The sequence below is a fragment of the Hyla sarda genome, chromosome 3 (genome assembly GCF_029499605.1).
Source record: "Hyla sarda isolate aHylSar1 chromosome 3, aHylSar1.hap1, whole genome shotgun sequence".
In the NCBI taxonomy this organism is placed as follows: domain Eukaryota; kingdom Metazoa; phylum Chordata; class Amphibia; order Anura; family Hylidae; genus Hyla; species Hyla sarda.
Window position 1 is genome coordinate 300,385,671 of NC_079191.1, and position 25,081 is coordinate 300,410,751.

Below are 25,081 nucleotides of genomic sequence, written 5' to 3' on the forward strand. Positions count from 1 at the left end.
TGTCTGATATGATGAAAGAATCAACACCTAAATTTCAAATTGGAAACATTTATTGCTGAGTCCAGTGAAATCAACTTCCGCAGGGACTTATAAGATTACAAAACGGGCACAGTTTATCATTGGCCCAATGTGGACAATAAATCCTCCACACCTCGTTCCATTTTGAAAAAGAACAGAAACCGCTACAACAAACGCAACAATGCAAATAAGGTACATAAAGTAAGCTTCAATTCTACTGGCATGGACTCTACTGACCTGGATATACGCTCTCAAAAAGTTTCTGCCGGATCTTCACTGTTAGTGTTTGGCAGCACTTCCTCTCCACCACAGGTGTCTCCTAATGCGGGACACAACGTGAACTCATCTACTCCAAAAAATGGAGGGTGGGGAAGAAACACAGGCGAACCCGTCAAGAGAAATCCCCAGCGTAGAGTGAAAAAGAGAAACTGAATCTATCGGTGATCAACATCTCGGCAAAAGTACTCTCTGAGGCACAAATATCAGTTCTGTCTAAGGGACTTTCTTTCTCTCCAACACGAAGGTTTGACTTTTTTCACACTATGCTGGACATTAACCGATTTGCCAGGAACATTACCTTACGCAAGCATTTCTCTAATTGTCATGATGATAATAGCAATGTTTCAGTAATAACATCTCTGTTCCTGGTAATGTCAATATCAATTCTGTTTATGTACAACCATCCAATACAAACTTATTGCATGATTTTATGTCTTCTGACTATGTTCGGCAGTCTGGTGGATCCCGAACCTCTGGGACGGATATGGTCGCAAATCTCACCTTCTGTGAGCTTGCGGTAATCTCTGACCTACAGGAACTTTCCGGTTCCCACCATCATTCAGACATTCCTCATTTTTGGTATCCAACCCTGATTTTTACCCAATAATTTCTAGGACCAATGTATTGGACAACTTCCAAGACTGTATGGAGAGAGAATTAATCAATCTGATGCATAATCCTCCTCCACCTGCATATAATCTTCCGCGCTGTGAGAGATCAGCTATATCGGAATAATCCGATGTTCAGGATATCATTATACGCAAGGCAGATAAGGGAGGTGGAGTTATAATAATTGATAAAGGATTGTACCAGAAATTAAATTTGAATTTGCTATCAAGTGAAAAAACTTCCAAAAACCTATACAGTAATCCAGTGAATATTTTCAAACAACAAGTGTATGACCTTGTGGATCTTGGGGGAAGAAGAGGCTTTTTTTTTACCACTAAACAGGCTTAGTATATTAAAATCTTACACCCAGTTACAGTCATTTTTCATTCTCTCCCCAAGATCCACAAGGAAACCTTCCCTCCACCCATGAGGCCCATAGTCGCAGGGATTTCTTCTCTTAATGAGAGATTATGTTCCTGGATAGACACTTTGCTTGAACCTTTAGTCATCACCATGCCAGGATTCCTTAGGGACACCAAACACGTGTTGGCAGCTTTTAGTCAGATGGAGTGGGGTGACAATTTTTCTTGTATAACACCGGATGTCACCGCATTATATTCAATCATTCCCCACGACAAGGCCGTCACTGCACTAAAATGATTTTTGTCCACATATTCCCATTACTCTGGTGACCTGCAGAAATACTTTGTCATTTGTGTAGAATTTTTACTTTCTCATAATCTTTTTGTTTGATGACATGTATTTCCTGCAGGTCAGTGGAGCGGTGATGGGGGGCGAAGTTCTCCCCTTCTCTCGCCAACATATATATGTGTTGGTGGGAGAAGGGGATTCTTTTCGCTCCCAGCAATCCTTTTTTCAATTGCATTCGATGGTACGGCCGCTACATCGATGACCTATTTATTCGGGGGTCCGATGTAGCGGCCGGGGAGGCATTTATTACGTTCTTGAATGACAATCAATTGGGATTGAAATTTACTGTCTTTAACTCTAATTCTGTTTCTTTTTTGGATCTCCACTTGTATGGTGATACGGCCTCCAATTCAATTGTCACCTCTACCTTCCGCAAAAAGACGGCTTCCAAAACTATCCTTCTTTCCTCTTCTTGTCATCCCCCCCCCTCCCCCCACGTGATTCGTAATCTTCCCATGGGGGAGATGATTAGAGCTAGAAGAAATCGTTCCACATTGGAGCTCTTCCACAAGGAGGCAGATGGTATAGAGGCACGCCTCACATGTAGAGGCTATCCCAAATGGAGTATAGACAGGGCGAGAAAAATTGCATTGAACAAAAATCATACTCAATTGGTAACTTCTATTCCTCAGACATACCCTAATTCAGAACCAAAAGATATTACCACAACACAAAATAAAAAAACAGTTGTATTTTTTACCCAATTTAGTAGCGATTTTGGTACAATTTGTGGTCTGATTCACAAATATATGCCGATCATCACTGGGGATCCTTTATACAGTTCAGTATTGAATGCAGGCTACAAATGTGTTTCCAAGAAAGCTCCCACAGTGGGACAAAAACTATCCCCAAGTTTATTTTCTAATAATATGCCCATTACACAAACTTGGCTCACTACTAAAGGTTCATACAAATGTGGCCATAGGATATGGACCTGTTGCAAATTTATGCAAAATGTTGCTGAATTTAGCTCTTATTGTACTGGGAAGAAGTATAAAATACAACAATACATAAATTGCAACACAATGCATGTTATATATTTGTTTTCTTGTTTCACCTGCAAAACCCAATATGTAGAATGTACTTCAAATGTACTCAAAAGTCAGAATCAGAAAACATATTTCTGATATTGCCCACTTCAATTCCCGCCATACATCATTGGTCACCCAACACTGTGCACAAGTCCATCAGGGTGACTATTCCTCTATGGTCTTGTGTGGGATTGAAAGGGTTATCCCCTCCAAAAAGAGGTGGAGATTTCAGACAAAAATTACTTGACCGCGAGGTATATTGGATTATGGATCTAGATTGTCCATTTCCCAAAGAACTCAACCGCAGACACGATGTAATTTTACATTATTAATTTTACACTATTTATTTGAAATTTTACCTTATGCTACATTGTGTCCTGTGGCTTGAATAAAGAATCAACTTTTATTTGCACATTATCCTGTGCTGGACGTCTGCTTTTTCTGCATTTACCTACCGCATCATTACGGGGATATCCCGGCTGTCAGTCCTTTTCAGATCATGTGACGCTATTACATACTTACCCCAACATTACGTATCGTAGGGGGGGCAAATCTCAGAGACATGGTCATCCACAGCCACTTTAAGACCTTTAAGAAAGAGACCTGGCTGAAAAATCCAAATGTAGGCACATGCCCATGCGGCCAGTGCTCTCTTTGTTCCTACGTGCCACGTCGAAACGAGTTTACGAATCCCATGGATGGGCGGAAATATCAACTATATGATTTTGCTAATTGCAGGCATAGTGTATGCATGCACCTGCACATGTCCCAAATTATACGTGGGAAAGACAGTCCAAGAGTTCTGGCGACTGATCTCTAAACATCTAAATGGCATCAGGACGGGTGCAGATACGCAGATTGCTTGACACGTAAGGGAGACGCATGCTTTAGATCTGAAAAATGTAAAGTTTTGTGCCTGAGGCAAATAAAACTTGGTTCAAGAGAACTTTGGAAATTTGGATAAAATCCTACTTAAGGTCGAGTCGAAGTGGATTTTTCGGTTTAAAACCCTAAACCCCTCGGGATTGATAGAGGGCTTTACATATACAGCATTTATTTAATGCCCATACGATAAATACTTAACTATTAGATACCTTCACTTGAGAACACTTTATGTATAATTTAATTAATATAGGTTTATGATTTTGGTAGAGAAATAAATATTCCGGTTTGGGTGTCTAATTACAAAATATAGGTACTGTTTTTATTATAGATCAGTCTAGTTTATTATTTGGGACCACACCCCTCGGACAATGGTTACGTGCTAAACGATTGCCCTACAAAATCATAGTTGTGTAAAAAAAAAAAAAAAAAATTCTTTTTTTCTGACCGAGTAATTATTGGTTATGGTAATTTATTTCACCTTGATCATGACTTGGTAATAAATAATGTGTATGACATGCAAGGTCTTCTCCTGCTAATGATCATGTGTGAAGTGACCTTTGATTCCTGAATGTCACTAATTAGCAATGTGCATGATATGTAAGGATCGGTAGTCCTCAATTCTAATTAATAATTTGTATGACGTGTAAGAATTGGTAGTCCTCAATACTTAGATGATTTCATAGTCCCTTCCAGCTTGAAAACTTTAATGTGGAGAGGAGTATCTCAGTATGTGCCTAATATACAGAATTTACAGTAGGGACAGCCGAATGGTGCGCAGGTTAAGTACGGCACGAACACATCACTGATGCGCAAGCACAAGGATTTGTAGTACGGCTCATTCATATAGCTATAGTAGCAATGGAACTACGCGGTGATCATGTGAGCACAATAGTGTCACATGATCGGAAGAGGACTGGAAGTCGGGATATCCCCGTAATGATGCGGTAAGTAAATGCACAAACAGGACAGGTGATTGGACGCTACTGAAAATCAGGACATCCCCGCAATGATGTGGTGGGAGTACACATGAACAGGACAGCTGATTGGTCTGGGGTAAAGGGAGGTACCGACCGGATTCCAGCAACGAACATCAACAGTAGCGTCTCATTTCAGCAAGTAGGAGCATTCAGATTGGTCAGGTAGACTTGCTGTCAGTATTAGAGATTATGGATGGACAGCCAGAGGGTCACTGGTGGATCCTATTGGCTGTTAGTAAAGCAGTAATCCTTGGCCGAGGGGGGGAGGACATCATGGGGATATAGATATAAAAGGAGCCCATTCCCCATAGACACTCAATGCTGTCAGTAATCTCCTTGATAAAGCCACATGAGTTGCAAAACATGTTGGGGTTTGACAGCCTGACTTTTTAAATGCTTTTGTAATAATGCATCTGTAATAATGAGTTCTCACACTATGTATCTCTACACAGTTATTAGTGGGTGATATAGCCAATAAGTCCAGACCTGCGGTGCACAGCAGGTACTGGTCAGTGTACTAAGTGAGTGAGACACATGAATTCGGAATAAATACACAGGTTACATTATGGATGTTGCCACTTCAGTGGTGATTTTTGAATAAAGTGGTCAATATTTATAAAGTGGACCATATCGTGTGCGGTCACCTACGTAGCAGTCCAAGGGAGCGAGAAGTTTGTCAATAAGGAAGGCTATAACAATTGCCTAAGCCCTAACATACTGATATAGGGATCAAGGATAGACTCCATCCTGCTACAACTAGCAGGCACCCCACTAGTGATCCATGTATTTATTGACCTGAGGTCGGCTTGATTAGGGACCTGTCTATTCAGCGCACAAAAGTGACTTCAGTGCGATGTCATTGGGTTAGTGTGGTATTATTTCTCACCTTTTATATATTATTATTATTTATTTATTATTGTGTTTTATCAGAACACATACTTCTATAGAGGCCTTCTTGTTAACCCCCTTGGGGTTAAATTTTTGTTTACCTTTGACAGCTCTTTGGTCTTGGCCATAGTGGAGTTTGGAGTGGGACTGTTTGAACTTGTTATCAGTATAAAAGACACCTGTCCACCACCTCAAACAGGTGCCATTAATACAGGTAACGAGACGGGGACAGAGGAGACTCTTACAGAAGTTGTTACAGGTCTGTGAGAGCCAGAAATCTTGCCGGTTTGTAGGTGACCAAATACTTATTTTACTGAGGAATTTACCAATTAATGCATTAGAAATCCTACAATGGGATTTCCTGTATTATTTCCCCCATTCTGTCTCCCCCAGTTGATATATACCTATGAATTAAATTACAGGCCTCTCTCATCTTTTTAAGTGGGAGAACTTGCACAATTGATGTCAGACAATGCTTTTTTGCCCCACTGTATTTATTATACTGATGAATTGTCACTTTGCTCCTCATTAAGGAATTATGTATGTTTGGGACATATAACCCCTTTGAGAATGTATCACTAAGCTTGAAATTGGTCCTGTGAGAGGACAGAAACGTTGATGTCAGACAATAAATCTCTTTTCTAAATCTCTTTTGTACACTACATTGGGAATGCTGCACCTTCGTGTTTGTATATGTATATATAATATATAGTCAAGGCCATAAATGTTGGCCCCCTTGAAATTTGTCTAGAAAATGAAGTATTTCTCATAGGAAAGGATTGCTGTAACATATATTTTTCTATACACATGTTTATTCCCTGTGGATAAAGTCAAATCTAGATCTCTGGAGATGGACTTGTAACCACAATTTTGGTTCTCAAGTCCTCAGACAGTTCTCTACTCCTCTTTCTGTTGTCCATGCTTAGTGTGGCACACAAAGACCCACAATGCAAAGACTAAGTGAACTGCTCTCCTTTTTATCTGTTTTCAGGTGTGATTTTTTTATATTGCCCACACCTGTTACTTGCCCCCAGGTGAGTTTAAAGGAGCATCACATGCTTGAAACAATCTTATTTTTCCACAATTTTGAAAGGGTGCCAATAATTTTGTTCAGCCCATTTTTGGCGTTTGGTGTGACATTATGTCCAATTTGCTTTTTTTCCTTCCTTTTTTGGTTTAGTTCCAATACACATAAAGGGAATAAACATGTGTATAGCAAAACACGTGTTACTGCAATCCTTTTGTATGGAGAAACACTTAATTTTTTGGAACAATTTCAGGGGTGCCAATATTTTACTATATATATATATATATATATATATATATATATATATATATATATATATATATATATATATATATATATATATAGTGTATCTTTTAGTCAAGATAAAACATTGCTAGGCTTAAGGATTACATAAAATGTATCTCTAATTAAGTTATGTGTAATTTATATTTGTGAGAAAGCATAACAGTATAAATTTTGCTTTTTAGGCCTGATAAGGCAGATATGTGTAATGGTTCCTGGCCCTTAGACTTATCCAACATACAGGTATGCTGAATAAAGTTTTTTTTTTTTTTACAGCTATGAAGTTAAAATGATTTGCAAGAGTTGTACTTTAGCAGCGGTAGTGTGCAAAAAGTTATTTATGTATGTGTGTGTGTATATAATATATATGTAGATATTACTTACATGTTAAAAGGGTACTCCGGTGGAAAGCTTTTTTTTTTTTCTTCTTTTTTTTTTTTAAATCAGCTGGTGCCAGAAAGTTAAACAGGTTTGTAAATTACTTCTATTAAAAAATCTTAATCCTTCCAGTACTTATTAGCTGCTGAATACTACAGAGGAAATTATTTTCTTCTTGGAACACAGTGCTCTCTGCTGACATCAGGACCACAGTGCTCTCTGGTGACATCTCTGTCCATTTTAGGAACTGTCCAGAGTAGCATATGTTTGCTATGGGGATTTTCTTCTACTCTGGATAGTTCTTAAAATGGACAGAGATATCAGCAGAGAGCACTGTGCTCGTGATGTCAGCAGAGCACTGTGTTCCAAAATGAAAATAATTTCCTCTGTAGTTTTCAGCAGCTAATAAGTACTGAAAGGATTAATATTTTTTTTATAGAAGTACTTTACAAATCTGTTTAACGTTCTGGCACCAGGTTGATTTAAAAAAAAAAAAAAAAAAAAAAAAGTTTTCCACTGGAGTACCCCTTTAAATTTAACTACTTCCAAAAGAGAATATAGAAGCAGCACAATTCAGTGTATGCATGTCTCCTCTCTGTATGTATTGAATCAATAAAGAAAGGATTTCATATGCAAGTACCAACAGTTTTACATTACATAGAATAGTTTTTACGTTAAACAGGCATGCACCCTATTTAACCCTTAGTTCACCCATCACATTTAATTCACAGGTAACATATACACAAAAAAAGAGAATATTGTGCAAAGAAAAATACAATATAGTACTTACAGGAATGACTCAAAAGCTATAACCATATAACTAGTAACTTAAAGGGGTATTCCAGGCAAAAACTTTTTTTTTTATATATCAACTGGCTCCGGAAAGTTAAACAGATTTGTAAATTACTTCTATTAAAAAATCTTAATCCTTCCAATAGTTATTAGCTTCTGAAGTTTTCTGTCTAACTGCTCAATGATGATGTCACGTCACGGGAGCTGTTCATGATGGGAGAATATCCCTTGCATGATGGGAGAATATCCCCATAGGAGCTGGACAGCTCCCGGGATGTGAGTCATCAGAAAGCAGTTAGACAGAAAACAGCAACTCAACTTCAGAAGCTAATAACTATTGGAAGGATTAAGATTTTTTAATAGAAGTAATTTACAAATCTGTTTAACTTTCCGGAGCCAGTTGATATATAAAAATAAAAGGTTTTGCCTGGAATACCCCTTTAATTTAGAAAGGGGACTCCTCATTTTAATCGTTCAGACCTAATATCCACGTGGCACCTGTCCGTATAATCCACATGGCTTCCGCTTGTAACAGCTAGTGTGTCTGTCTATTCTGCTCTCTGTCTGTAGTATATGTTGTAAACCCATAAATTTAAGATCCTAAGTATCTCCAGCGTAGTTGTCAATCAAATGAGATATAAAGCTAGGGCAGTCTTTACCCTTTTGTAATGAATATAAATGCGCCCTAAACCTGTGAAACAAGGGGTTCATTGTTTTACCAATATAATAGTTTTTTCACAGATAAATCGAAGCATAAGCAATAAAGTCAAAATTACATGTTATAAAAACTTCCTCTACATGATTCACAGGGCCCAAATGTATACATCTAGATGTATTAAGATGACTGCAGAATAAACAGTTCCTGCAACAAAAATTGTCCTTAGGCAAATCTCACTGCAACCAATTAAAGCGTTTCATAGGAAAGCAGCTTTTGACAATCTCATCTCTCATTTTGCAATTTGCAGAAAGACACTATAGGTAGCTGTTAAGTAATATCAGTTAATGCTGTATCTGTATCTAGTTTTTCATAATGGCGTTCCTAATGCAGTCAGAGACCGGGCTATATTCAAAAGAAAAAATAATTAAAGTTAATTTCTCTCTTAGTTCCTAACCTGCCTCCTAGCTTTTAAAAATGCTTCCTGAATCATACTTTCTGCATACACTCTCTGTTTATTAATTACAGTTTATTAAGTATCAAGATTTTTTTTTTTTTATTGCATAATCTGAGTTTTTCCTCCATAATCTTAAAAAATGATCATATGGTAAGGATCGGGTTACATGGGATGGGTGGAAACTGTTAAAGTGCAAGAGTGCATTGGTGGATGTGGGTTTTTGATATCCTTGTACATTAACCCCTTCTTCAGTCAGGTACAACTCTAGATCTAATAACTGCACCATAGAGCCTCCATAATTAGATGTAAACTGCATGTTGAGCTCATTATGATAAAAGTTCTGAACAAAATAATTAAATTGATCCTTAAATTGAGTGCCTGTCCAAAATAGCAGCACATCGTCTATGTTGCTCGGCCAGTGCCGAATGTACTTAGCAAACTGGTTTGATGGTCCATAGATGACAATCTATTCCCACATTGCTAGGAAGATTATGGACAGCATTGGTGCCACCGGGGTGCCCATAACTGTTCCTATACACTGGGCATACCAAGTATTCCCAAACCTGAAGAAATTATTTTCTAAAACAAAAAGTAATGCATCACATATAAAGCTTATACAGGTGTCATCCTTCCCTGCTCACTGCAGAGACGTCTGAACTGCCTTAATGCCATCCCTATGGTGTATGCAGGTGTATAATCCCATGACATTATTTGTGGCTAATGTACACTAACTTGACCAACTGATACTATCTATGTTCTTGAGAAGGGCCTCTGCGTTTGCCAAATAATCAGGGATTGACCCCAATAAGGATGTCAGGAACCAATCCAGATAAAAAGAGAGAGGCTCGGTAATTGAGCCATTTTGTGGAAAAGATCACATTTTCAACCCCCCCATGCGTAATAGGGTTTGCAGTCTACTTTGATACTTTTTTTTTTTAAATCAAATCTTTATTTTTGTTTTTCATAATAACATAACACAACAATAATCAGCAAAGTATGAAAAACATAAACATTCCATATGTCTGCTGCTTTTACATTTCCTCAGTTAGAGTTAACAAGTATAAATACTTAGAACTTTACATAACATAGGTTTGTATCCCGTAAAACAAAGGTTCTTCCTCATGTTAAACCAGTTCCTAAGAGCTAGATATGTGATAAGTGCTAATTTTAAAGGCACTAAACATTATAGGTAGAAAGGGATACATTGCAAACTTAAACCCAAGGGCTTATACCCATCGGTGTGGGGAAGAACAACCAACAAATGGTAGGGACAATACAAAACACAGAGAAACTCACAATACGGGGCACAAAGACTGGGTGACAAAAGGGAAAGGGATGGGTTGATGGCATGGCAAAGTGGAAGATGTAAAGGAAGAGCCAGAAAGATTGGAGGATAAAGATAGGAAAAGTTAAAAGAAAAGGAGAGAAGCAAGACAATGGGCGGAAAGGAACGTAGATGTGACAAGAAATGAATAGAGTCGCAAACAATAGAACTTTCAAGTAGAACTAAAGTGAAATGGCTAAAGAGGAGGAAATCAGTGGCCTGAGACCCACCCCTTAACCTAAATGGCTACAGAGTCTCTATAAGCCTACTAGGTCGACCATAGTTTTCTAAAGGTAGGGTAGGAATGACTACTCCAACTCAAAATTTCCTCCATGTGACATATTTGAGCTACGTGAAAAGACACGGAAGCTCCAGCTCGGTTTCAAATCCACATGAGTTTTCTTCATTCTTCTACATGAATGACAGGTACGTGGCAGGAAGTGACGCGTTTCGGCCAGGTGCTGTCCCTAGTCATGCAATGATTACATGTTATAAGGATCATATATATGGAAGTGAGAGAGGAAAATTCAGGACAGGTGTATATGCCCGTTCCAACCGCATTAACCCCCCCCCCCCCCCCCCCCCCCCCCCACACACACACACACACGTCCATTCACAAAGAAAACCACATCATAAAAACACAAAAGTGTGGCACAATATAAAAATAACAATAACCATAACTGTATTAATGCAATAGCCTAAAAAATATATAAATATATGTGTTTCAACTTACTTGGGATATATGTAATATTCAAATGTCCCCGGAACATGTATCACCATATTGTATCATCATTACTTAGGAACATCCGAATGTCAATTTTAACCATTTACAAATGTATTCCCACACCTGAGAAAAAAGAAAAAGCCCAGCCTATAATACAATTGTGTGACAAAAATGCATATAATGCGTAACATTCAATATCTCATGTGAATATGGGATTATACCCACTTATATCTAATATAGAAATCTATAAAATCTTCTCAGGCATGAAAGCAACCATTACCAATGAATAAATGCCTACTGGAAAATGTAATGATATTATGCCATACTCCAAACCTATAAATATAGTTATGTAAATACTACTCGGCACTGGACATGAAGGACCAAGTATTGCTGTATATATTCAAAACATATTAGGGCCCTGTGGAAGACTAGCAAACTGTTTAAAGAGCCTTTGTTATAATAGCAGATGAAATTAATCAGATACTCATATGTGTAGTCATGTGAACAAAAAGAAAGAGAAAAATAAAACTCCAACTCACACTAGTAATAGAGGATGACATCCTTTCTCATGTTGCGGCCCTTCGGGAATCCAGTATCTAATCCTATGCCTATGATTATCTTCCCTCCATGGACAAGATACTCTCCCTTAGTGGTGCATCCAAAGTATTGTACCAGGCACGATTCACATGTAAACATATAACATATTTGGTATTACAATTTTTATATATTGCCTAATCGGAAAGGATTTGTGACTGTCACAGGACGTGAAATGGGTTGCTGGTGACATGACCTTACAGCATGTGCATATTTTATGGCCAAATTTAAAGGACCCTTTGTGCTCCAACCAAACTTGGTTGGCCCGAGAGAGACTGACTAGACTATGGGACAATCTTTGTCCCAAGGTCGGCGCTCGACATGCTACACACCTATAACCTCCTGTTAAAAGCAACATGAGGTTATAGGCAAACACTGGGTCAGATAGAACAATGGGCATGTATTTATTTATAATGTTGCAAAATACATTTAAACTGCCTGCTATATGGAGTAGAGAAAATCACTTTTCGATCTACTGCCAAAATGTCACCTCCCATAATCCTATTCTGCTCTGCCATAGTGTGGTAAACCATGGATGTCCTAACTCTGTCTCTCACTATATGTTGTGCCTTAATAATGTTCCAGACAGGGTAACATCTGTCCAGAAGGCGACTCCCGATATAGTCTGCCTTAATTTCAAAATCTGATAATCTAGAACAGTTTCTCCTGGCACGTACAATTTACCCTGTTGGTATGTTTTTTATGACATGGGGAGGATGTCAGGATCCCGCATGGAGACTAGAATTCACAGCCGTCTCTTTTCTATAGGTACTTGTTACTAAATTGTGTCTCCTTATCTCTATATAAACGCAAATCTAGAAAATAAATTTCTGTCGAATGATGGCTGACTGTGAAAACTAAACCCAAGGAGTTATTATTGAGATAACTGGTGAACCCCTGTATGGCTGCCACATCGGACCCCCAAATAAATAGGTCGTTGATGTAGCGGCCATAACATGAGATGCAATCAGCATAGGGGTTATGGTGTGCAAACAGTTTCTCCCTCTCCCACCTACACACATAAATGTTGGCGAGAGAGGGAGAAAATTTCGCCCCCATCGAAGCTCCTGTGATCTGCAGGTAGTACAGGTTGTTGAACATAAAAAGGTTATGAGTCAATAGAAATTCTACCACTAAGACCAAGTACTCCTGCAGATATTTGTAATAAGAGAAAAAAGTCTGTAACAAAACCAATGTAAAGCGACCAGAGCTAAAATGTGTGGAGTAACCGGATATAAGGCGGTCACATCAGCAGTAATCCAGATATAATGATCATGCCAATATAATTTATCAAAGGCTGCCAAAACCTGTTGGGCGTCCTTGACAAAGCCCGGCATGTGAGCCATATACGGCTGCAACATGCTGTAGGCCCATGCACATAATCTTTAGTTCAATGACTGAATTCCAGCTACTATGGGCCTCATTTGAGGTGGAGAAACGTTTTTATGCACTTAAGGCAAGGAATGGAATAGGATATTGGATATTGCTGATTTTATGTATTCAGCTACTTTCTGTGTGAATATTCCACTCCTTGCCCCCAACCACACCAGATCCACAAGTTCCCTCCAAAGAGGGTGTTGAATTGCCCGGCAGTAGTCTTTATGTGGTTGTATCCAACAATAATTGAACATTCAATTTGCAATACAGGCCACTGTCAACACCCCCCCCCCCCCCCTTGTCCGCTTGCCTTATAGTTATATCATCCCATCTTTCCAATGATAAAAGAGCCTGTCTTTGACCAGAGTTCAAGTTATCCCTGCGTGTATTCTTATTATTGGATAAGACTGTAAGTTCGCGCTCTACTGCATCCTGAAAAAAAACCATAGGTGCCACTGGATAGCGCTTAGGAGGTGTATTAAATATAGGTACATTTTCAGACATATTTTTCTCACATAATTCTTGTAACTCAGACATAACCTTTAAAGGGGTATTCCGCCCCTAGACATCTTATCCCCTATCCAAAGGATAGGGGATAAGATGTCTGATCGCCGCGGTCCCGCCGCGAGTTTGCTCTGTGCGTAATGACTGGCTATACGGGGGACGGAGCAGCATGACGTCATGGTGCCGCCCCTCGTGACATCACGGCCCTTTCCCTTAATGCAAGTGTGGGAGGGGGCGTGACTACCGCCACGCCCCCTCCCATAGACTTGTATTGAAAGGGGCGGGCCGTGACTCGCTCTGTGCTGTAATGATAGCGCGGTGCCGCTCTCCCTCTTTATGATTTATCATATCGCTGGGAATGTTAAACCCAGACACAATATCACTTTGCATAATTTTTGTATTCACATTATTGGTATCATGTACAGAGGAAGACAAATTATCTGGCTCAAGACAACTGAAGACAACTGAAGACAACTGAAAAAAAAAATTTCATGGTGATATTGCGGACAATTTAGATCAAGAAGAGTGCGAAAAAAAATTAGTTACAGTTCGGTGAAAATGTAAGGCCTTTGGCTAGTAACGACAGTTGGTTGGCAGAGATAATTTTAGCTGATCAATTTAAATATTGGCAAAGTCTTTACCTCCTCCTGCCATGTCTCAGACCTTTTCCTGGCTGACTGTTGCTTGCGCCCCGGCTGGCGTTTTTTGTCACCAACCTGGTGTTAACAGGATCCGATGTATTGGGAAGCGGAGAGGAGGCTGCATTAGGTGTAGTGATCCCTACCATTAGGGAACAATCTTGTGTCTATGAAAGACATTACAGAATCCGTATCCTGCGACGTAAAACTCACTTTCATGTCCTATATATTTCTCCGGTAACAGAGCTTCCCTCTGTTATTTTTCAAAATAGATCTCGGTGCATGAGAGTGACCATCAGATGCCGGCCATTGGTAAACTGTACCAGACTTGTAGTCCTGAAGGTCTCTATGGAGCTTTGTTTGTTTTATCTCAGTAATTGAAGATTCAAGTTTAGCTAGATTATACTCTATTGCCGTGTCCAAAATCCGCAAGGCTCTCAAATTGTGTTTGCAGATTCTCGATTTTTTTGCTCACGTCCTCCAACGCTTCCTCTTCATAGGAAGTAATAAGAGCCATGAATTTAAGAGGAATCCATCATTAACGCTTCCCATTCCTCTTGGGAAATTGCGTAAATGAAGTCCTCTGGGGACCATCTTTTGTTTAGTATACTTTTTCAAAGTAGATAAGTCCCACCAGATTTTCGTTTCTGCAGTCAAGGCATTTCGCAATTCATTTGTAGCAATCACTAGATCCACAACACCCTGTGCTTCAACCGTGATAGCGTTGAAAATATTTTGCATTCTGGCAGATCTGTCTAGGCGTTCCTCCACAGATCTCAGGCATCTGCTCGTAGCCATTTCAAGCATTTATTATCTCCACTAGAGGTAGGGGAGGACGATACAAAGTCTGTTTACAAATAGCAAAAAGGATGTAGAATCAGCTCACCCAGTTTCCCAGACACCGAGCATGGAGAAGGTGTGGACTGCACCTGAAAGCAATATGAAAAGACACGGAAGCTCCAGCTCAGTTTCAGATCCACATGATGAGTTTTAAATTAGTTCAGCTTTCAGGTGCTCCGGTGGGCTGGAAAAGGTGGATACAGTCCTAGGAGACTTTCTCCTAGGACTGTATCCACCTTTACCAGCCCACCGGAGCACCTGAAAGCTGAACTCATTTATGCAGGCTAAAGTCAGCAAACGCCGAGCTGAGAAGTTTGTGACGAATCTAATCACTGTAAGTTCGCTCATCTCTAATGATAAACGTCATATTCACTTTTAGACATTTTCTTAACTACCTCCTCAATATCTTGTCTAACAAATTTACAATAAGTCTCGACTGCATGATAGGAGGATTAAATTGACTTTTCATTCTTAAATTGAAGTCAGACGAATGAAGGACATTGTGTTCACCACTACTTATATTACCAGAACTACTGGTTGCAATAATATGAGACTGTTCTCCTGAAAAAATGTGCTTTTAGCCTTAAGTTACGGAAAAATCCAATTTAAATGTGTCCATCTTAACCACGGGACTGAAAGAAAGGCCTCTCTGTGATACTGCTATTTCAAGAAGAGGAGATAATATTCTAGACAAGATATTAACAACTAGAGAGTCTTTATCTGAGACCTGGTTAGGATTGGTCCGGTCAGCGTGCCGATGATGGCGTCCAGCTCTCCTACCTTGCCTCCACGCCTTCGTACTCGAAAAGGGGGATGGCCAGCTCTGAGTTTCGGTATGCTCACTGCCCGAGCTGGAGGATGAGTAGCCTCCCACAGAGAAGGGCATTCTTCTCCTGGATGAGCCTGAGGGTTCCTGCCATCTGTAGACACGCTTAGACAGGTAATCTTCCGTGTCACGGAGGATTTTCTTCCTCTTCCGTTCTAGATCCTTACGTAGGGCGTTAATTTTGCCATCCACATCCTCTTTGCAGGAAGTGAAGTCCTCCTTCAGCTGTTGCTCTGCAGTTGCAATCTCCTCTTTAATTTCTTGTATGGCTCGCTGTAGACGGGAAACTATTAGAACAATAATGTCCATAGAACACTAATTTAAAATGTGCTCGAACTCTTTACAAAAGTTTTGTCTTCAGCAAAGAGAGTAGGTCTTAAATTTACCCTCAATCCACGTGGTATATGATTCATGCGATAATATTCAGCTACAGTTACATTATATAACTCATATGAGACCAGATGCCGACTCTCCTTTTCTTATGTCCGGCGTTTCAACTCATTAGTTGGAGTTTGTAAAAATTCACTATCTCATCTTCACTATACGAAAACATAGCAAATGGCAAAATTATGTGCACGTACCAAGTGAAAGACGGATTAGATAATCCAAGTGAAAGACGGTCAGCACTGTAATATAATGTCTGGTGCTCATGGATAATTAATGATAGTAATAGAAGAAAATCCCGGCACTCTATGTGAATTAATGTAGTATTTTTCTATTATTACATACGGCAGATATGACAAACGCAGCACACGTTCCGGCTATTGCCTTTTTCAACTGCACAACAAAATTCAACATAGTGGCTCTTTTTATACACGTCATAGGCACACAATTATTACATCATTAGTTACCATGACCACAGGTGTAAATAACAAATTGACAGAAGATCAGTTGTACATCAGAGATAATCAGGTGGGTCTCTAAATGAAAAAAAAAAATTTAAATTACCAGTATTCATAAATATTAGGTTATAAAAATTGGTTAATCTCATATTCACGATTTAACCCCCTTAGCTCCAAAGTATCCAAAGTGTGGATCCAAAATGCCTCCTTTTGTAAAAGTAATTTTTTTATGTCCCCTCCTTGTCTCTGAGGAAAAACTTGGTCAATAACCTGGTACCGCAACTGTGAAATATTATGACCCTTAACCCCTTAAGGACTCAGCCCATTTTGGCCTTAAGGACTCAGACAATTTAATTTTTAAATTTTCATTTTTTCCCTCCTTGCCTTCTAAAAATCATAACTCTATATTTTCTTCCACAGACTAGTATGAGGGCTTGTTTTTTGCGTGACCAGTTGTCCTTTGTAATGACATCACTCATTATATCATAAAATGTATGGCGCAACCAAAAACACAATTTTTGTGGGGAAAAACACAATTTTGCTAATTTTGGAAGGTTTTGTTTTCACGCCGTACAATTTATGGTAAAAATGACGTGTGTTCTTTATTCTGAGGGTCAATACGATTAAAATGATACCCATTATTACATACTTTTATATTATTGTTGTGCTTAAAAAAAATCACAAACTTTTTAACCAAATTAGTACGTTTATAATCCCTTTATTTTGATGACCTCCAACTTTTTTATTTTTCCGTATAAGCGGCGGTATGAGGGCTAATTTTTTGCGCCATGATCTGTAATTTTTTTTGATACCACATTTGCATATAAAAAACTTTTAATACATTTTTTATAATTTTTTATTATAAAATGTATTAAAAAAAGTAGCAATTTTGGACTTTTTTTTCTTTACGTTCACGCCGTTCACCGTACGGGATCATTAACATTTTATTTTAATAGTTCGGACATTTACGCACGCGTTGATACCAAATATGTCTATAAAATAAATTTTTTACGCTTTTTGGGGGTAAAATAGGAAAAAACTGACATTTTACTTTTTTATTGGGGGAAGGGATTTTTCACTTTTTTTTTACTTTTTATAAAGTTTTTTTTTTACACTTGAATAGTCCCCATAGGACTCATAGCAATACCATGATTGCTAATACTGATCTGTTCTATGTATAGGACATAGAACAGATCAGTGTTATCGGCTATCTTCTGTTCTGGTCTGCTCGATCTCAGACCAGAGCAGAAGACGCCGGGAGCCGGAAGGAGGAAGGTGAGGGGACCTCCGTTCGGCGTTCTAAATGATCGGATCCCCGCAGCAGCGCTGCGGGTGATCCGATCGTTCATTTAAATCGCGCACTGCCGCAGATGCCGGGATCTGTATTGATCCCGGCACCTGAGGGGTTAATGGCGGACGCCCGCAAGATCGCGGGCGTCGGCCATTGCCGGCGGGTCCCTGGGTGCGATCAGCAGCCGTGATCAGCTGCGCATGACACGGGCATCGCTCCGATGCCCGCAGTTATGCACAGGACGTAAATGTACGTCCTGGTGCGTTAAGTACCACCGCACCAGGACGTACATTTACGTCCTGCGTGCTTAAGGGGTTAATCTTAAATTGATGGGGTATAGGAAAACGGAGGTTGCTGCAACGGATAGTCGATTTCAAGATTAACCCCTTAACCCCTTAAGGCCCAAGCCATTTTACACCTTAGGACCCGGCCATTTTTTGCACATCTGACCACTGTCACTTTAAAATTAATAACTCTGGAATGCTTTTAGTTATCATTCTGATTCCGAGAGTTTTTTCATGACATATTGACCCCATTATAAAAACTGCACCCTCCAAAGTATTCAAAATTACATTCAGTCAGCATTTTAACCCTTTAGGTGTTTCACAGGAATAGCAGCAAAGTGAAGGAGAAAATTCACAATCTTCATTTTTTACACTCGCATGTTCTTGTAGACCCAATTTTTGAATTTTTACAAGGGGTAAAAGGAGAAATGGATTGTTCTTTTTGTAGCCCAATTTCTCTCGAGTAAGCACATACCTCATATGTCTATGTACAGTGTTCGGCAGGCGCAGTAGAGGGCTCAGAAGCGAAGGAGCGACAAGGGGATTTTGGAGAGTACGTTTTTCTGAAATGGTTTTTGGGGGGCATGTTGCATTTAGGAAGCCCCTATGGTGCCAGAACAGGTAAAAAACCCACATGGCATACCATTTTGGAAAATAGACCCCTTGAGGAACGTAACAAGGAATAAGGTGAGCCTTAATATCCCACAGGTGTTTCACGACTTTTGCATATGTAAAAAAATATATAATTTTTTTCACTAAAATGTGTTTCCCCCCAAATTTCACATTTTTGCAAGGGTTAATAGCAGAAAATACCCCCCAAAATTTGTAACCCCATCTCTTCTGAGTATGGAGGTACCCCATAAGTTGACCTGAAGTGCACTACGGGTGAACTACAATGCTCAGAAGAGAAGGAGTCATATTTGGCTTTTTGAGAGCAAATTTTGCTCGGGGGCATGTCGCATTTAGGAAGCCCCTATGGTGCCAGGACAGCAAAATAACCCCCACATGGCATACCATTTTGGAAACTAGACCCCTTGAGGAACGTAACAAGGGGTACAGTGAGCATTTACCCCCCCACTGGTGTCTTTCAGATCTTTGAAACAGTGGGCTGTACAAAATGTTTTATTTGCACAGCCCACTGTTCCAAAGCTCTGTCAGACACCAGTGGGGTGTAAATTCTCACTGCACCCCTCATCACATTCCGTGGGGGGTGTAGTTTCCGAAATGGGGTCACATGTGTTTTTTTTTTTTTTTTTTTTTTTTTTTGCGTTTGTCAAAACCGCTGTAACAATCAGCCACCCCTGTGCAAATCACCTCAAATGTACATGGTGCACTCTCCTTTCTGGGCCTTGTGCGCCCCCAGAGGACTTTACGCCCACATATGGGGTCTCTCTGTAGTCGGGAGAAATTGCTTTACAAATTTTGGGGGGCGTTTTTCCCTTTGACCTCTTGTCAAAATGAAAAGTATAGGGCAACACCAGCATGTTAGTGTAAAAAAATTTTTTTTACACTAACATGCTGTTGTAGACCCCAACTTCACCTTTTCATAAGGGGTTAAAAGAGAAAAAGCCCCTCAACATTTGTTAGGCAATTTCTCCCGAGTACGGCGATACCCCATATGTGGCCCTAAACTGTTTCCTTGAAATACGACAGGGCTCCAAAGTGAGAGCGCCATGTGCATTTGAGGCCTGAATTAGGGATTTGCATAGGGGTGGAGATAGGGGTATTCTACGCCAGTGATTCCCAAACAGGGTGCCTCCAGCTGTTGCAAAACTCCCAGCATGTTTGGACAGTCAACGGCTGTCCGACAATACTGGGAGTTGTTATTTTGCAACAGCTGGAGGCTCCATTTTGGAAACAGTTGCGTACCAGACGTTTTTCATTTTTTTGGGGAGGGGGGTGTAGGGGTATGTGTATATGTAATGTTTTTTACTTTTTATTTTATTTTGTGTTAGTGTAGTGTAGTGTTTTTAGGGTACAGTCACATGGGCGGGGGGTTACAGAGAGTTTCCCGCTGCGAGTTTGAGCTGCCGCGCAAAATTTGCTGCATCGCAAACTTGCAGCCTTATACTCACTGTAAGCCCCCTGCCCATGTGAATGTACCCTGTACATTCACGGGGGGGGGGTAACCTCCAGCTGTTGCAAAACTACAACTCCCAGCATGTACAGTCTATCAGTGCATGCTGGTAGTTATAGTTTTGCAACAGCTGGAGGCACACGGGTTGGGAAACACTGAGTTAGGAAACAGACAATGTTTCCCAACCAGTGTGCCTCCAGTTGTTGCAAAACCACTACTCCCAAACATTCTCAGGCATGCTGGAAGTAGTAGTTCGGCAACATCTTTAGAGCCAGATGTTGCCGAACTACAACTCCCAGCATGCTTGGAGTTGTAGTTTTGCAACATCTGGAGGACTACAGTTTGCAGACCACTAATACAGTGGTTCCCAATCTGTGCCCTTCCAGATGTTGCAAATCTACAACTCCAAGTATGCCAAAACTTTCCAGGCATGCTGGGCGTTGTAGTTCTGCAACATCTGATGGGCCAGATGTTACAGAACTACAACTCCCAGCATGCCTGGACAGTAAGGGCATGCTGAGGATGTGTAGTTTTGCAACATCTGGAAGGGCACAGTGGTCTCCAAACTGTGGACCTCCAGATGTTGCAAAACTGCAACTCCCAGCATGCCCAGACGCCAAGGGCTGTCTGGGCATGCTGGGAGTTGTAGTATACAGGGTCCCATTACAGCAATGCATGTCGCTTTACGGCGACGTGCATTGCTGTAAAGGGCCCGACCGCGGCTGAAGAAGAACTCTCCTGTCGCCGCCGCTGTCTTCATTGCCGGGATCCGGGTCTTAAGGGACGAGGTAAGTACCGAGGCCGGGTCCCAGCACTCCCCCGTCCCCCGCCGCGTCCTCTGGTCTTCCTCCCGTCCTCTCCGGACTTTCAGGGGCCGGGCAGGACGGGAGGAAGTAGCCGCCGCCCCCCCCCTGCGATTGGTCGGTTAACTAACCGATGGATCGCAGAGTATGGGAGGAGGTGGCTTGCCACCTCGCTCCTATACTCCAGCATGGTCCTGGCTGTCTGTGACAGCCGGGATCATGCGAAATTACCGGCCGATCAGCCCGGTATGGCCGCAGATCGCAAGAGCGATTTCCCTTGCGATTTGCGGCGATTGCCGACATGGGGGGCCTTCATGGCCCCCCTCGGTGTTTGCCCTGTATGCCTGCTGAAGCATTTCAGCAGGCATCCACTTCCGATCCCCGCCCGGCGCGCGGCAGGGACCGGAAACCGCCAGGGCGTAAGTTTACGCCCTGGGTCCTGAACAGGTTAAGGATGCAGCTCATTTTCACCTTAAGGGTGAAAATTTGCAAATCTGACCACTGTCACTTTAAGCATTAATAACTCGGGGATACTTTTTACTTTTCATTCTGATTCCGAGATTGTTTGTTTTTTCGTGACATATTCTACTATGTTAGTGGTAACATTTTGTTGATACTTGCACCATTTCTTGGTGAAAAATTTTTGGAACAGTGGGTTGTGCAAATTAAAAATGTAGACACCTGTGGGGCGAAAATGCTCACTGCACCTCTTATTACATTCTGTGAGGGGTGTAGTTTCCAAAATGGGGTCACTTGTGGGGGGGGGGGTCCATTGTTCTGGTACTATGGTGGCTTTGTAAACACAAGTGGCCTTCAATTCCGGACAAATTTTATCTTCAAAAGTCCAATGGCGCTCCTTCTCTTCTAAGCATTGTAGTTCGCCTGCAGAGCACTTTACATCCACATATGGGTTATGTTCTCACTCAGAAGAAATGGGGTTGGAAATTATGAGGGGCTTTTTTCCTATTTTCCCTTGTGAAAATGGAAAATTTAGGGTAAGGCTGGGTTCACGCTACGTTATGTCCCATACGGGACCGCATACGGCAGGAGGAGCTGAAAACTTGCGCTCCCGTATGCCTTCGTATGTGGTCCCGTATGTAATTCATTTCAATGAGGTGACCGGAGTGAAACGCTGACTCCGGTCGGGTCATGTTTGCCCCGTATGCGGTTTTCCCACCACACCTAAAATCGTGGTGGACTACGATTTTAGGTCCGGTGGAAAACCGCATACAGGGCAAAAATTTGCCGTCCGGAGTCAGCGTTTCACTCCGGTCAGCTCTTTGAAATGAATTACATACGGGACCGCATACGGGAGCGCAAGTTTTCAGCTCCCCCTGCCATATGCGGTCCCGTATGGGACAAAACCCAGCCTAACACCAGCATTTTTTTTTCATTTTCCCATCCAACTTGAACGAAAATTTGTCAAACACCTGTGGGCTGTTAAGGCTCACTATACACCTTGTTACATTCCGTAAGGGGTGTAGTTTCCAAAATGGGGTCACGTGGGTATTTATTGTTTTGCGTTTATATCAGAACCGCTGTAATATCAGGCACCCCTGTGCAAATCACCAATTTAGGCCTCAAATGTACATAGTGCGCTCTCACTCCTTAGCCTTATGGTGCACCCGCAGAGCATTTTACGTCCACATATGGGGTATTTCCGTACTCAGGAGAAATCGCGTTACAAATTTTGGGGGTCTTTTTTTCCTTTTACCTCTTGTGAAAGTATGGGGCAATTTTTTTTTTTTTTTACACTAACCGGATGATGTAGACCCCAACTTTTCCTTTTCATAAGGAGTAAAAGGACTAAACTGTTTCCTTGAAATACGACAGGGCTCCAAAGTGAGAGAGCAGTGATAGGGGTGGACATAAGGGGTATTCTACGCTAGTGATTCCGAAACAGGGTACCTCCAGCTGTTGCTAAACTCCCAGCATGCCTGGACAGTCAGTGGCTGTCCGGAAATGCTGGGAGTTGTTTTGGAAACACCGCTGTACGATTTTGGAAACACTGCTGTACGATATGTTTTTTATTTTTATTGGGGGGGGGGGGACAGTGTAAGGGGTGTATTTGTAGTGTTTTACCCATTATTATGTGTTGGTGTAGTGTTTTTAGGGTACATTCACATGGGCGGAGGTTTACGGTGAGTTTCCCGCTAGGAGTTTGCACCGCTGCAGAAAATTTGCGGCACCTCAAACTTGAAGCAGGAAACACAATGTAAACCCGCCAGTGTGAATGTATCCTGTACATTCACGGGGGGGCGGCAAACCTCCAGCTTTTTCAAAACTACAACTCCCAGCATGCACTGACAGACCGTGCATGCTGCGGGTTGTACTTTTGCAACAGCTGGAGGCACAATGGTTGGAAAACCTTCAGTTAGGTTCTTTTCCCTGACTCAGTATTTTCCAACCAGTGTGCCTCCATCTGTTGCAAAACTACAACTCCCATCATGTACTGATCACCCAACGGCATGCTGGGAGATGTAGTTGCGTACCTCCAGCTGTTTCATAACTACAACTCCCAGCATGCCGAGACAGCTGTTTGCTTTCTGGGCTTGCTGGGAGTTGTAGTTTTGCAACATCTGGAGGCCTACAGTTTAGAGACCACTGTATAGTGGTCTCCAAACTTTAGCCCCCCAGATGTTGCTAGGCAACTACTCACCGGCTTCCGTAGTCTTCACCAGGGAGCTGCACGAGGGAGCCGCACGTCATCACCGCCGCAGATAAGGTCAGGAAAGGGACCTCCATCACCGCCACTGCTGGTCATGCTACAGTTCCCCCATTCTACCCGGATTACCATTGATGAGCAGAACGGGGAACTGAACTTTAACCCTCTGCCCCCGATCTGCTTTTGGTCAGTCTTCTGACTGACCAATAGCAGGGATAGGAAGGGTGGCACCCCTGCCACCTAACTCCGATCCCTTCAGGGGGACCGGGGGTGCCGTGGACACCCCGATCTGCCTGATTGTCCAGGTCACTGGACACCTGTATGACCCAGAATGATCAACATGGGCATATGCACGGGATGTCTGCTGATAAATATCAGCTGTCATCCCGGTCCGGTCCCCGACCGGCTAGCGGCGGGGACCGGAGTCCCACGGGCGTACCCATACGCCCTACGTCCTTAAAGACTCAGTATACAGGGCGTATGCATACGCCCTGCGTCCTGAAGAGGTTAAGGGTCATAATATTTCTCAGTTGCGGTACCAGGTTATTGACCAAGTGTTTACTCCGAGACAGGGAGGTGACATAAAAAAAATTACTTTTACAAATGGAAGCATTTTGGATCCACGCTTTGGGAACTTTGGAGCCAATGGGGTTAAATCGTGAATATGAGATTAACCAATTGTCATAACATAATTATGAATACTGATCAATTAAATAAATTAGAGAACCACCTGATTATCTCTGATGTACAACTGATCTTCTGTCAAGAAACCACCATGTGCTTTTTTGTTATTATTTATACCTGTGGTCATGGTAACTAATAATGTAATAATTGTGTGCCTATGACGTGTATAAAAAGAGCCACTATGTTGAATTTTGTTGTGCAGTTTAAAAGGCAATAGCCGGAAAGCGTATATTTATTAATGTGCCGGCGGGGGGTATATATGTATAAATGCGCTGGTGGGGGGTATATATGTATAAATGCACCGGCGGGGGGCATATCTTTGTTAATGCGCTGCAGGGGGCATATTATAAATGAGCTGGGGGGCTAGATATATAGGCAATATGTCTGCCCCCCCCTGCAGCGCTATATATATCTTGCCCCCACAGCGCTTTTAAATAGATATGGCCCCCTGCAACTCACAATGTTCATTTTTAAATCTCCTGCTGAGAGCCCTGAATGGCTCCTCAGTACCGGCCATTCAGGGCTCCCCGCGGAGGGATTAAAAAATGAAAGTTAAAACACAGGATACATCGCAGGGTTGCGGAGCTTGCTGCTCCCCTGCTTAATAACTTCTGATTGC

General features: G+C 41.4%; 1 protein-coding gene across 1 annotated transcript in view; it reads left to right on the forward strand.

Annotated features, from left to right (window-relative positions):
- Positions 1–25,081, forward strand: part of RNASET2 (ribonuclease T2) — a 262,828-nt gene that overhangs the window by 129,994 nt on the left and 107,753 nt on the right. Inside the window, exon 6 of the mRNA XM_056563618.1 lies at positions 6,893–6,950. Coding sequence (XP_056419593.1) covers positions 6,893–6,950 — 58 coding nt within the window. The remainder of the gene's footprint in view (positions 1–6,892; positions 6,951–25,081) is intronic.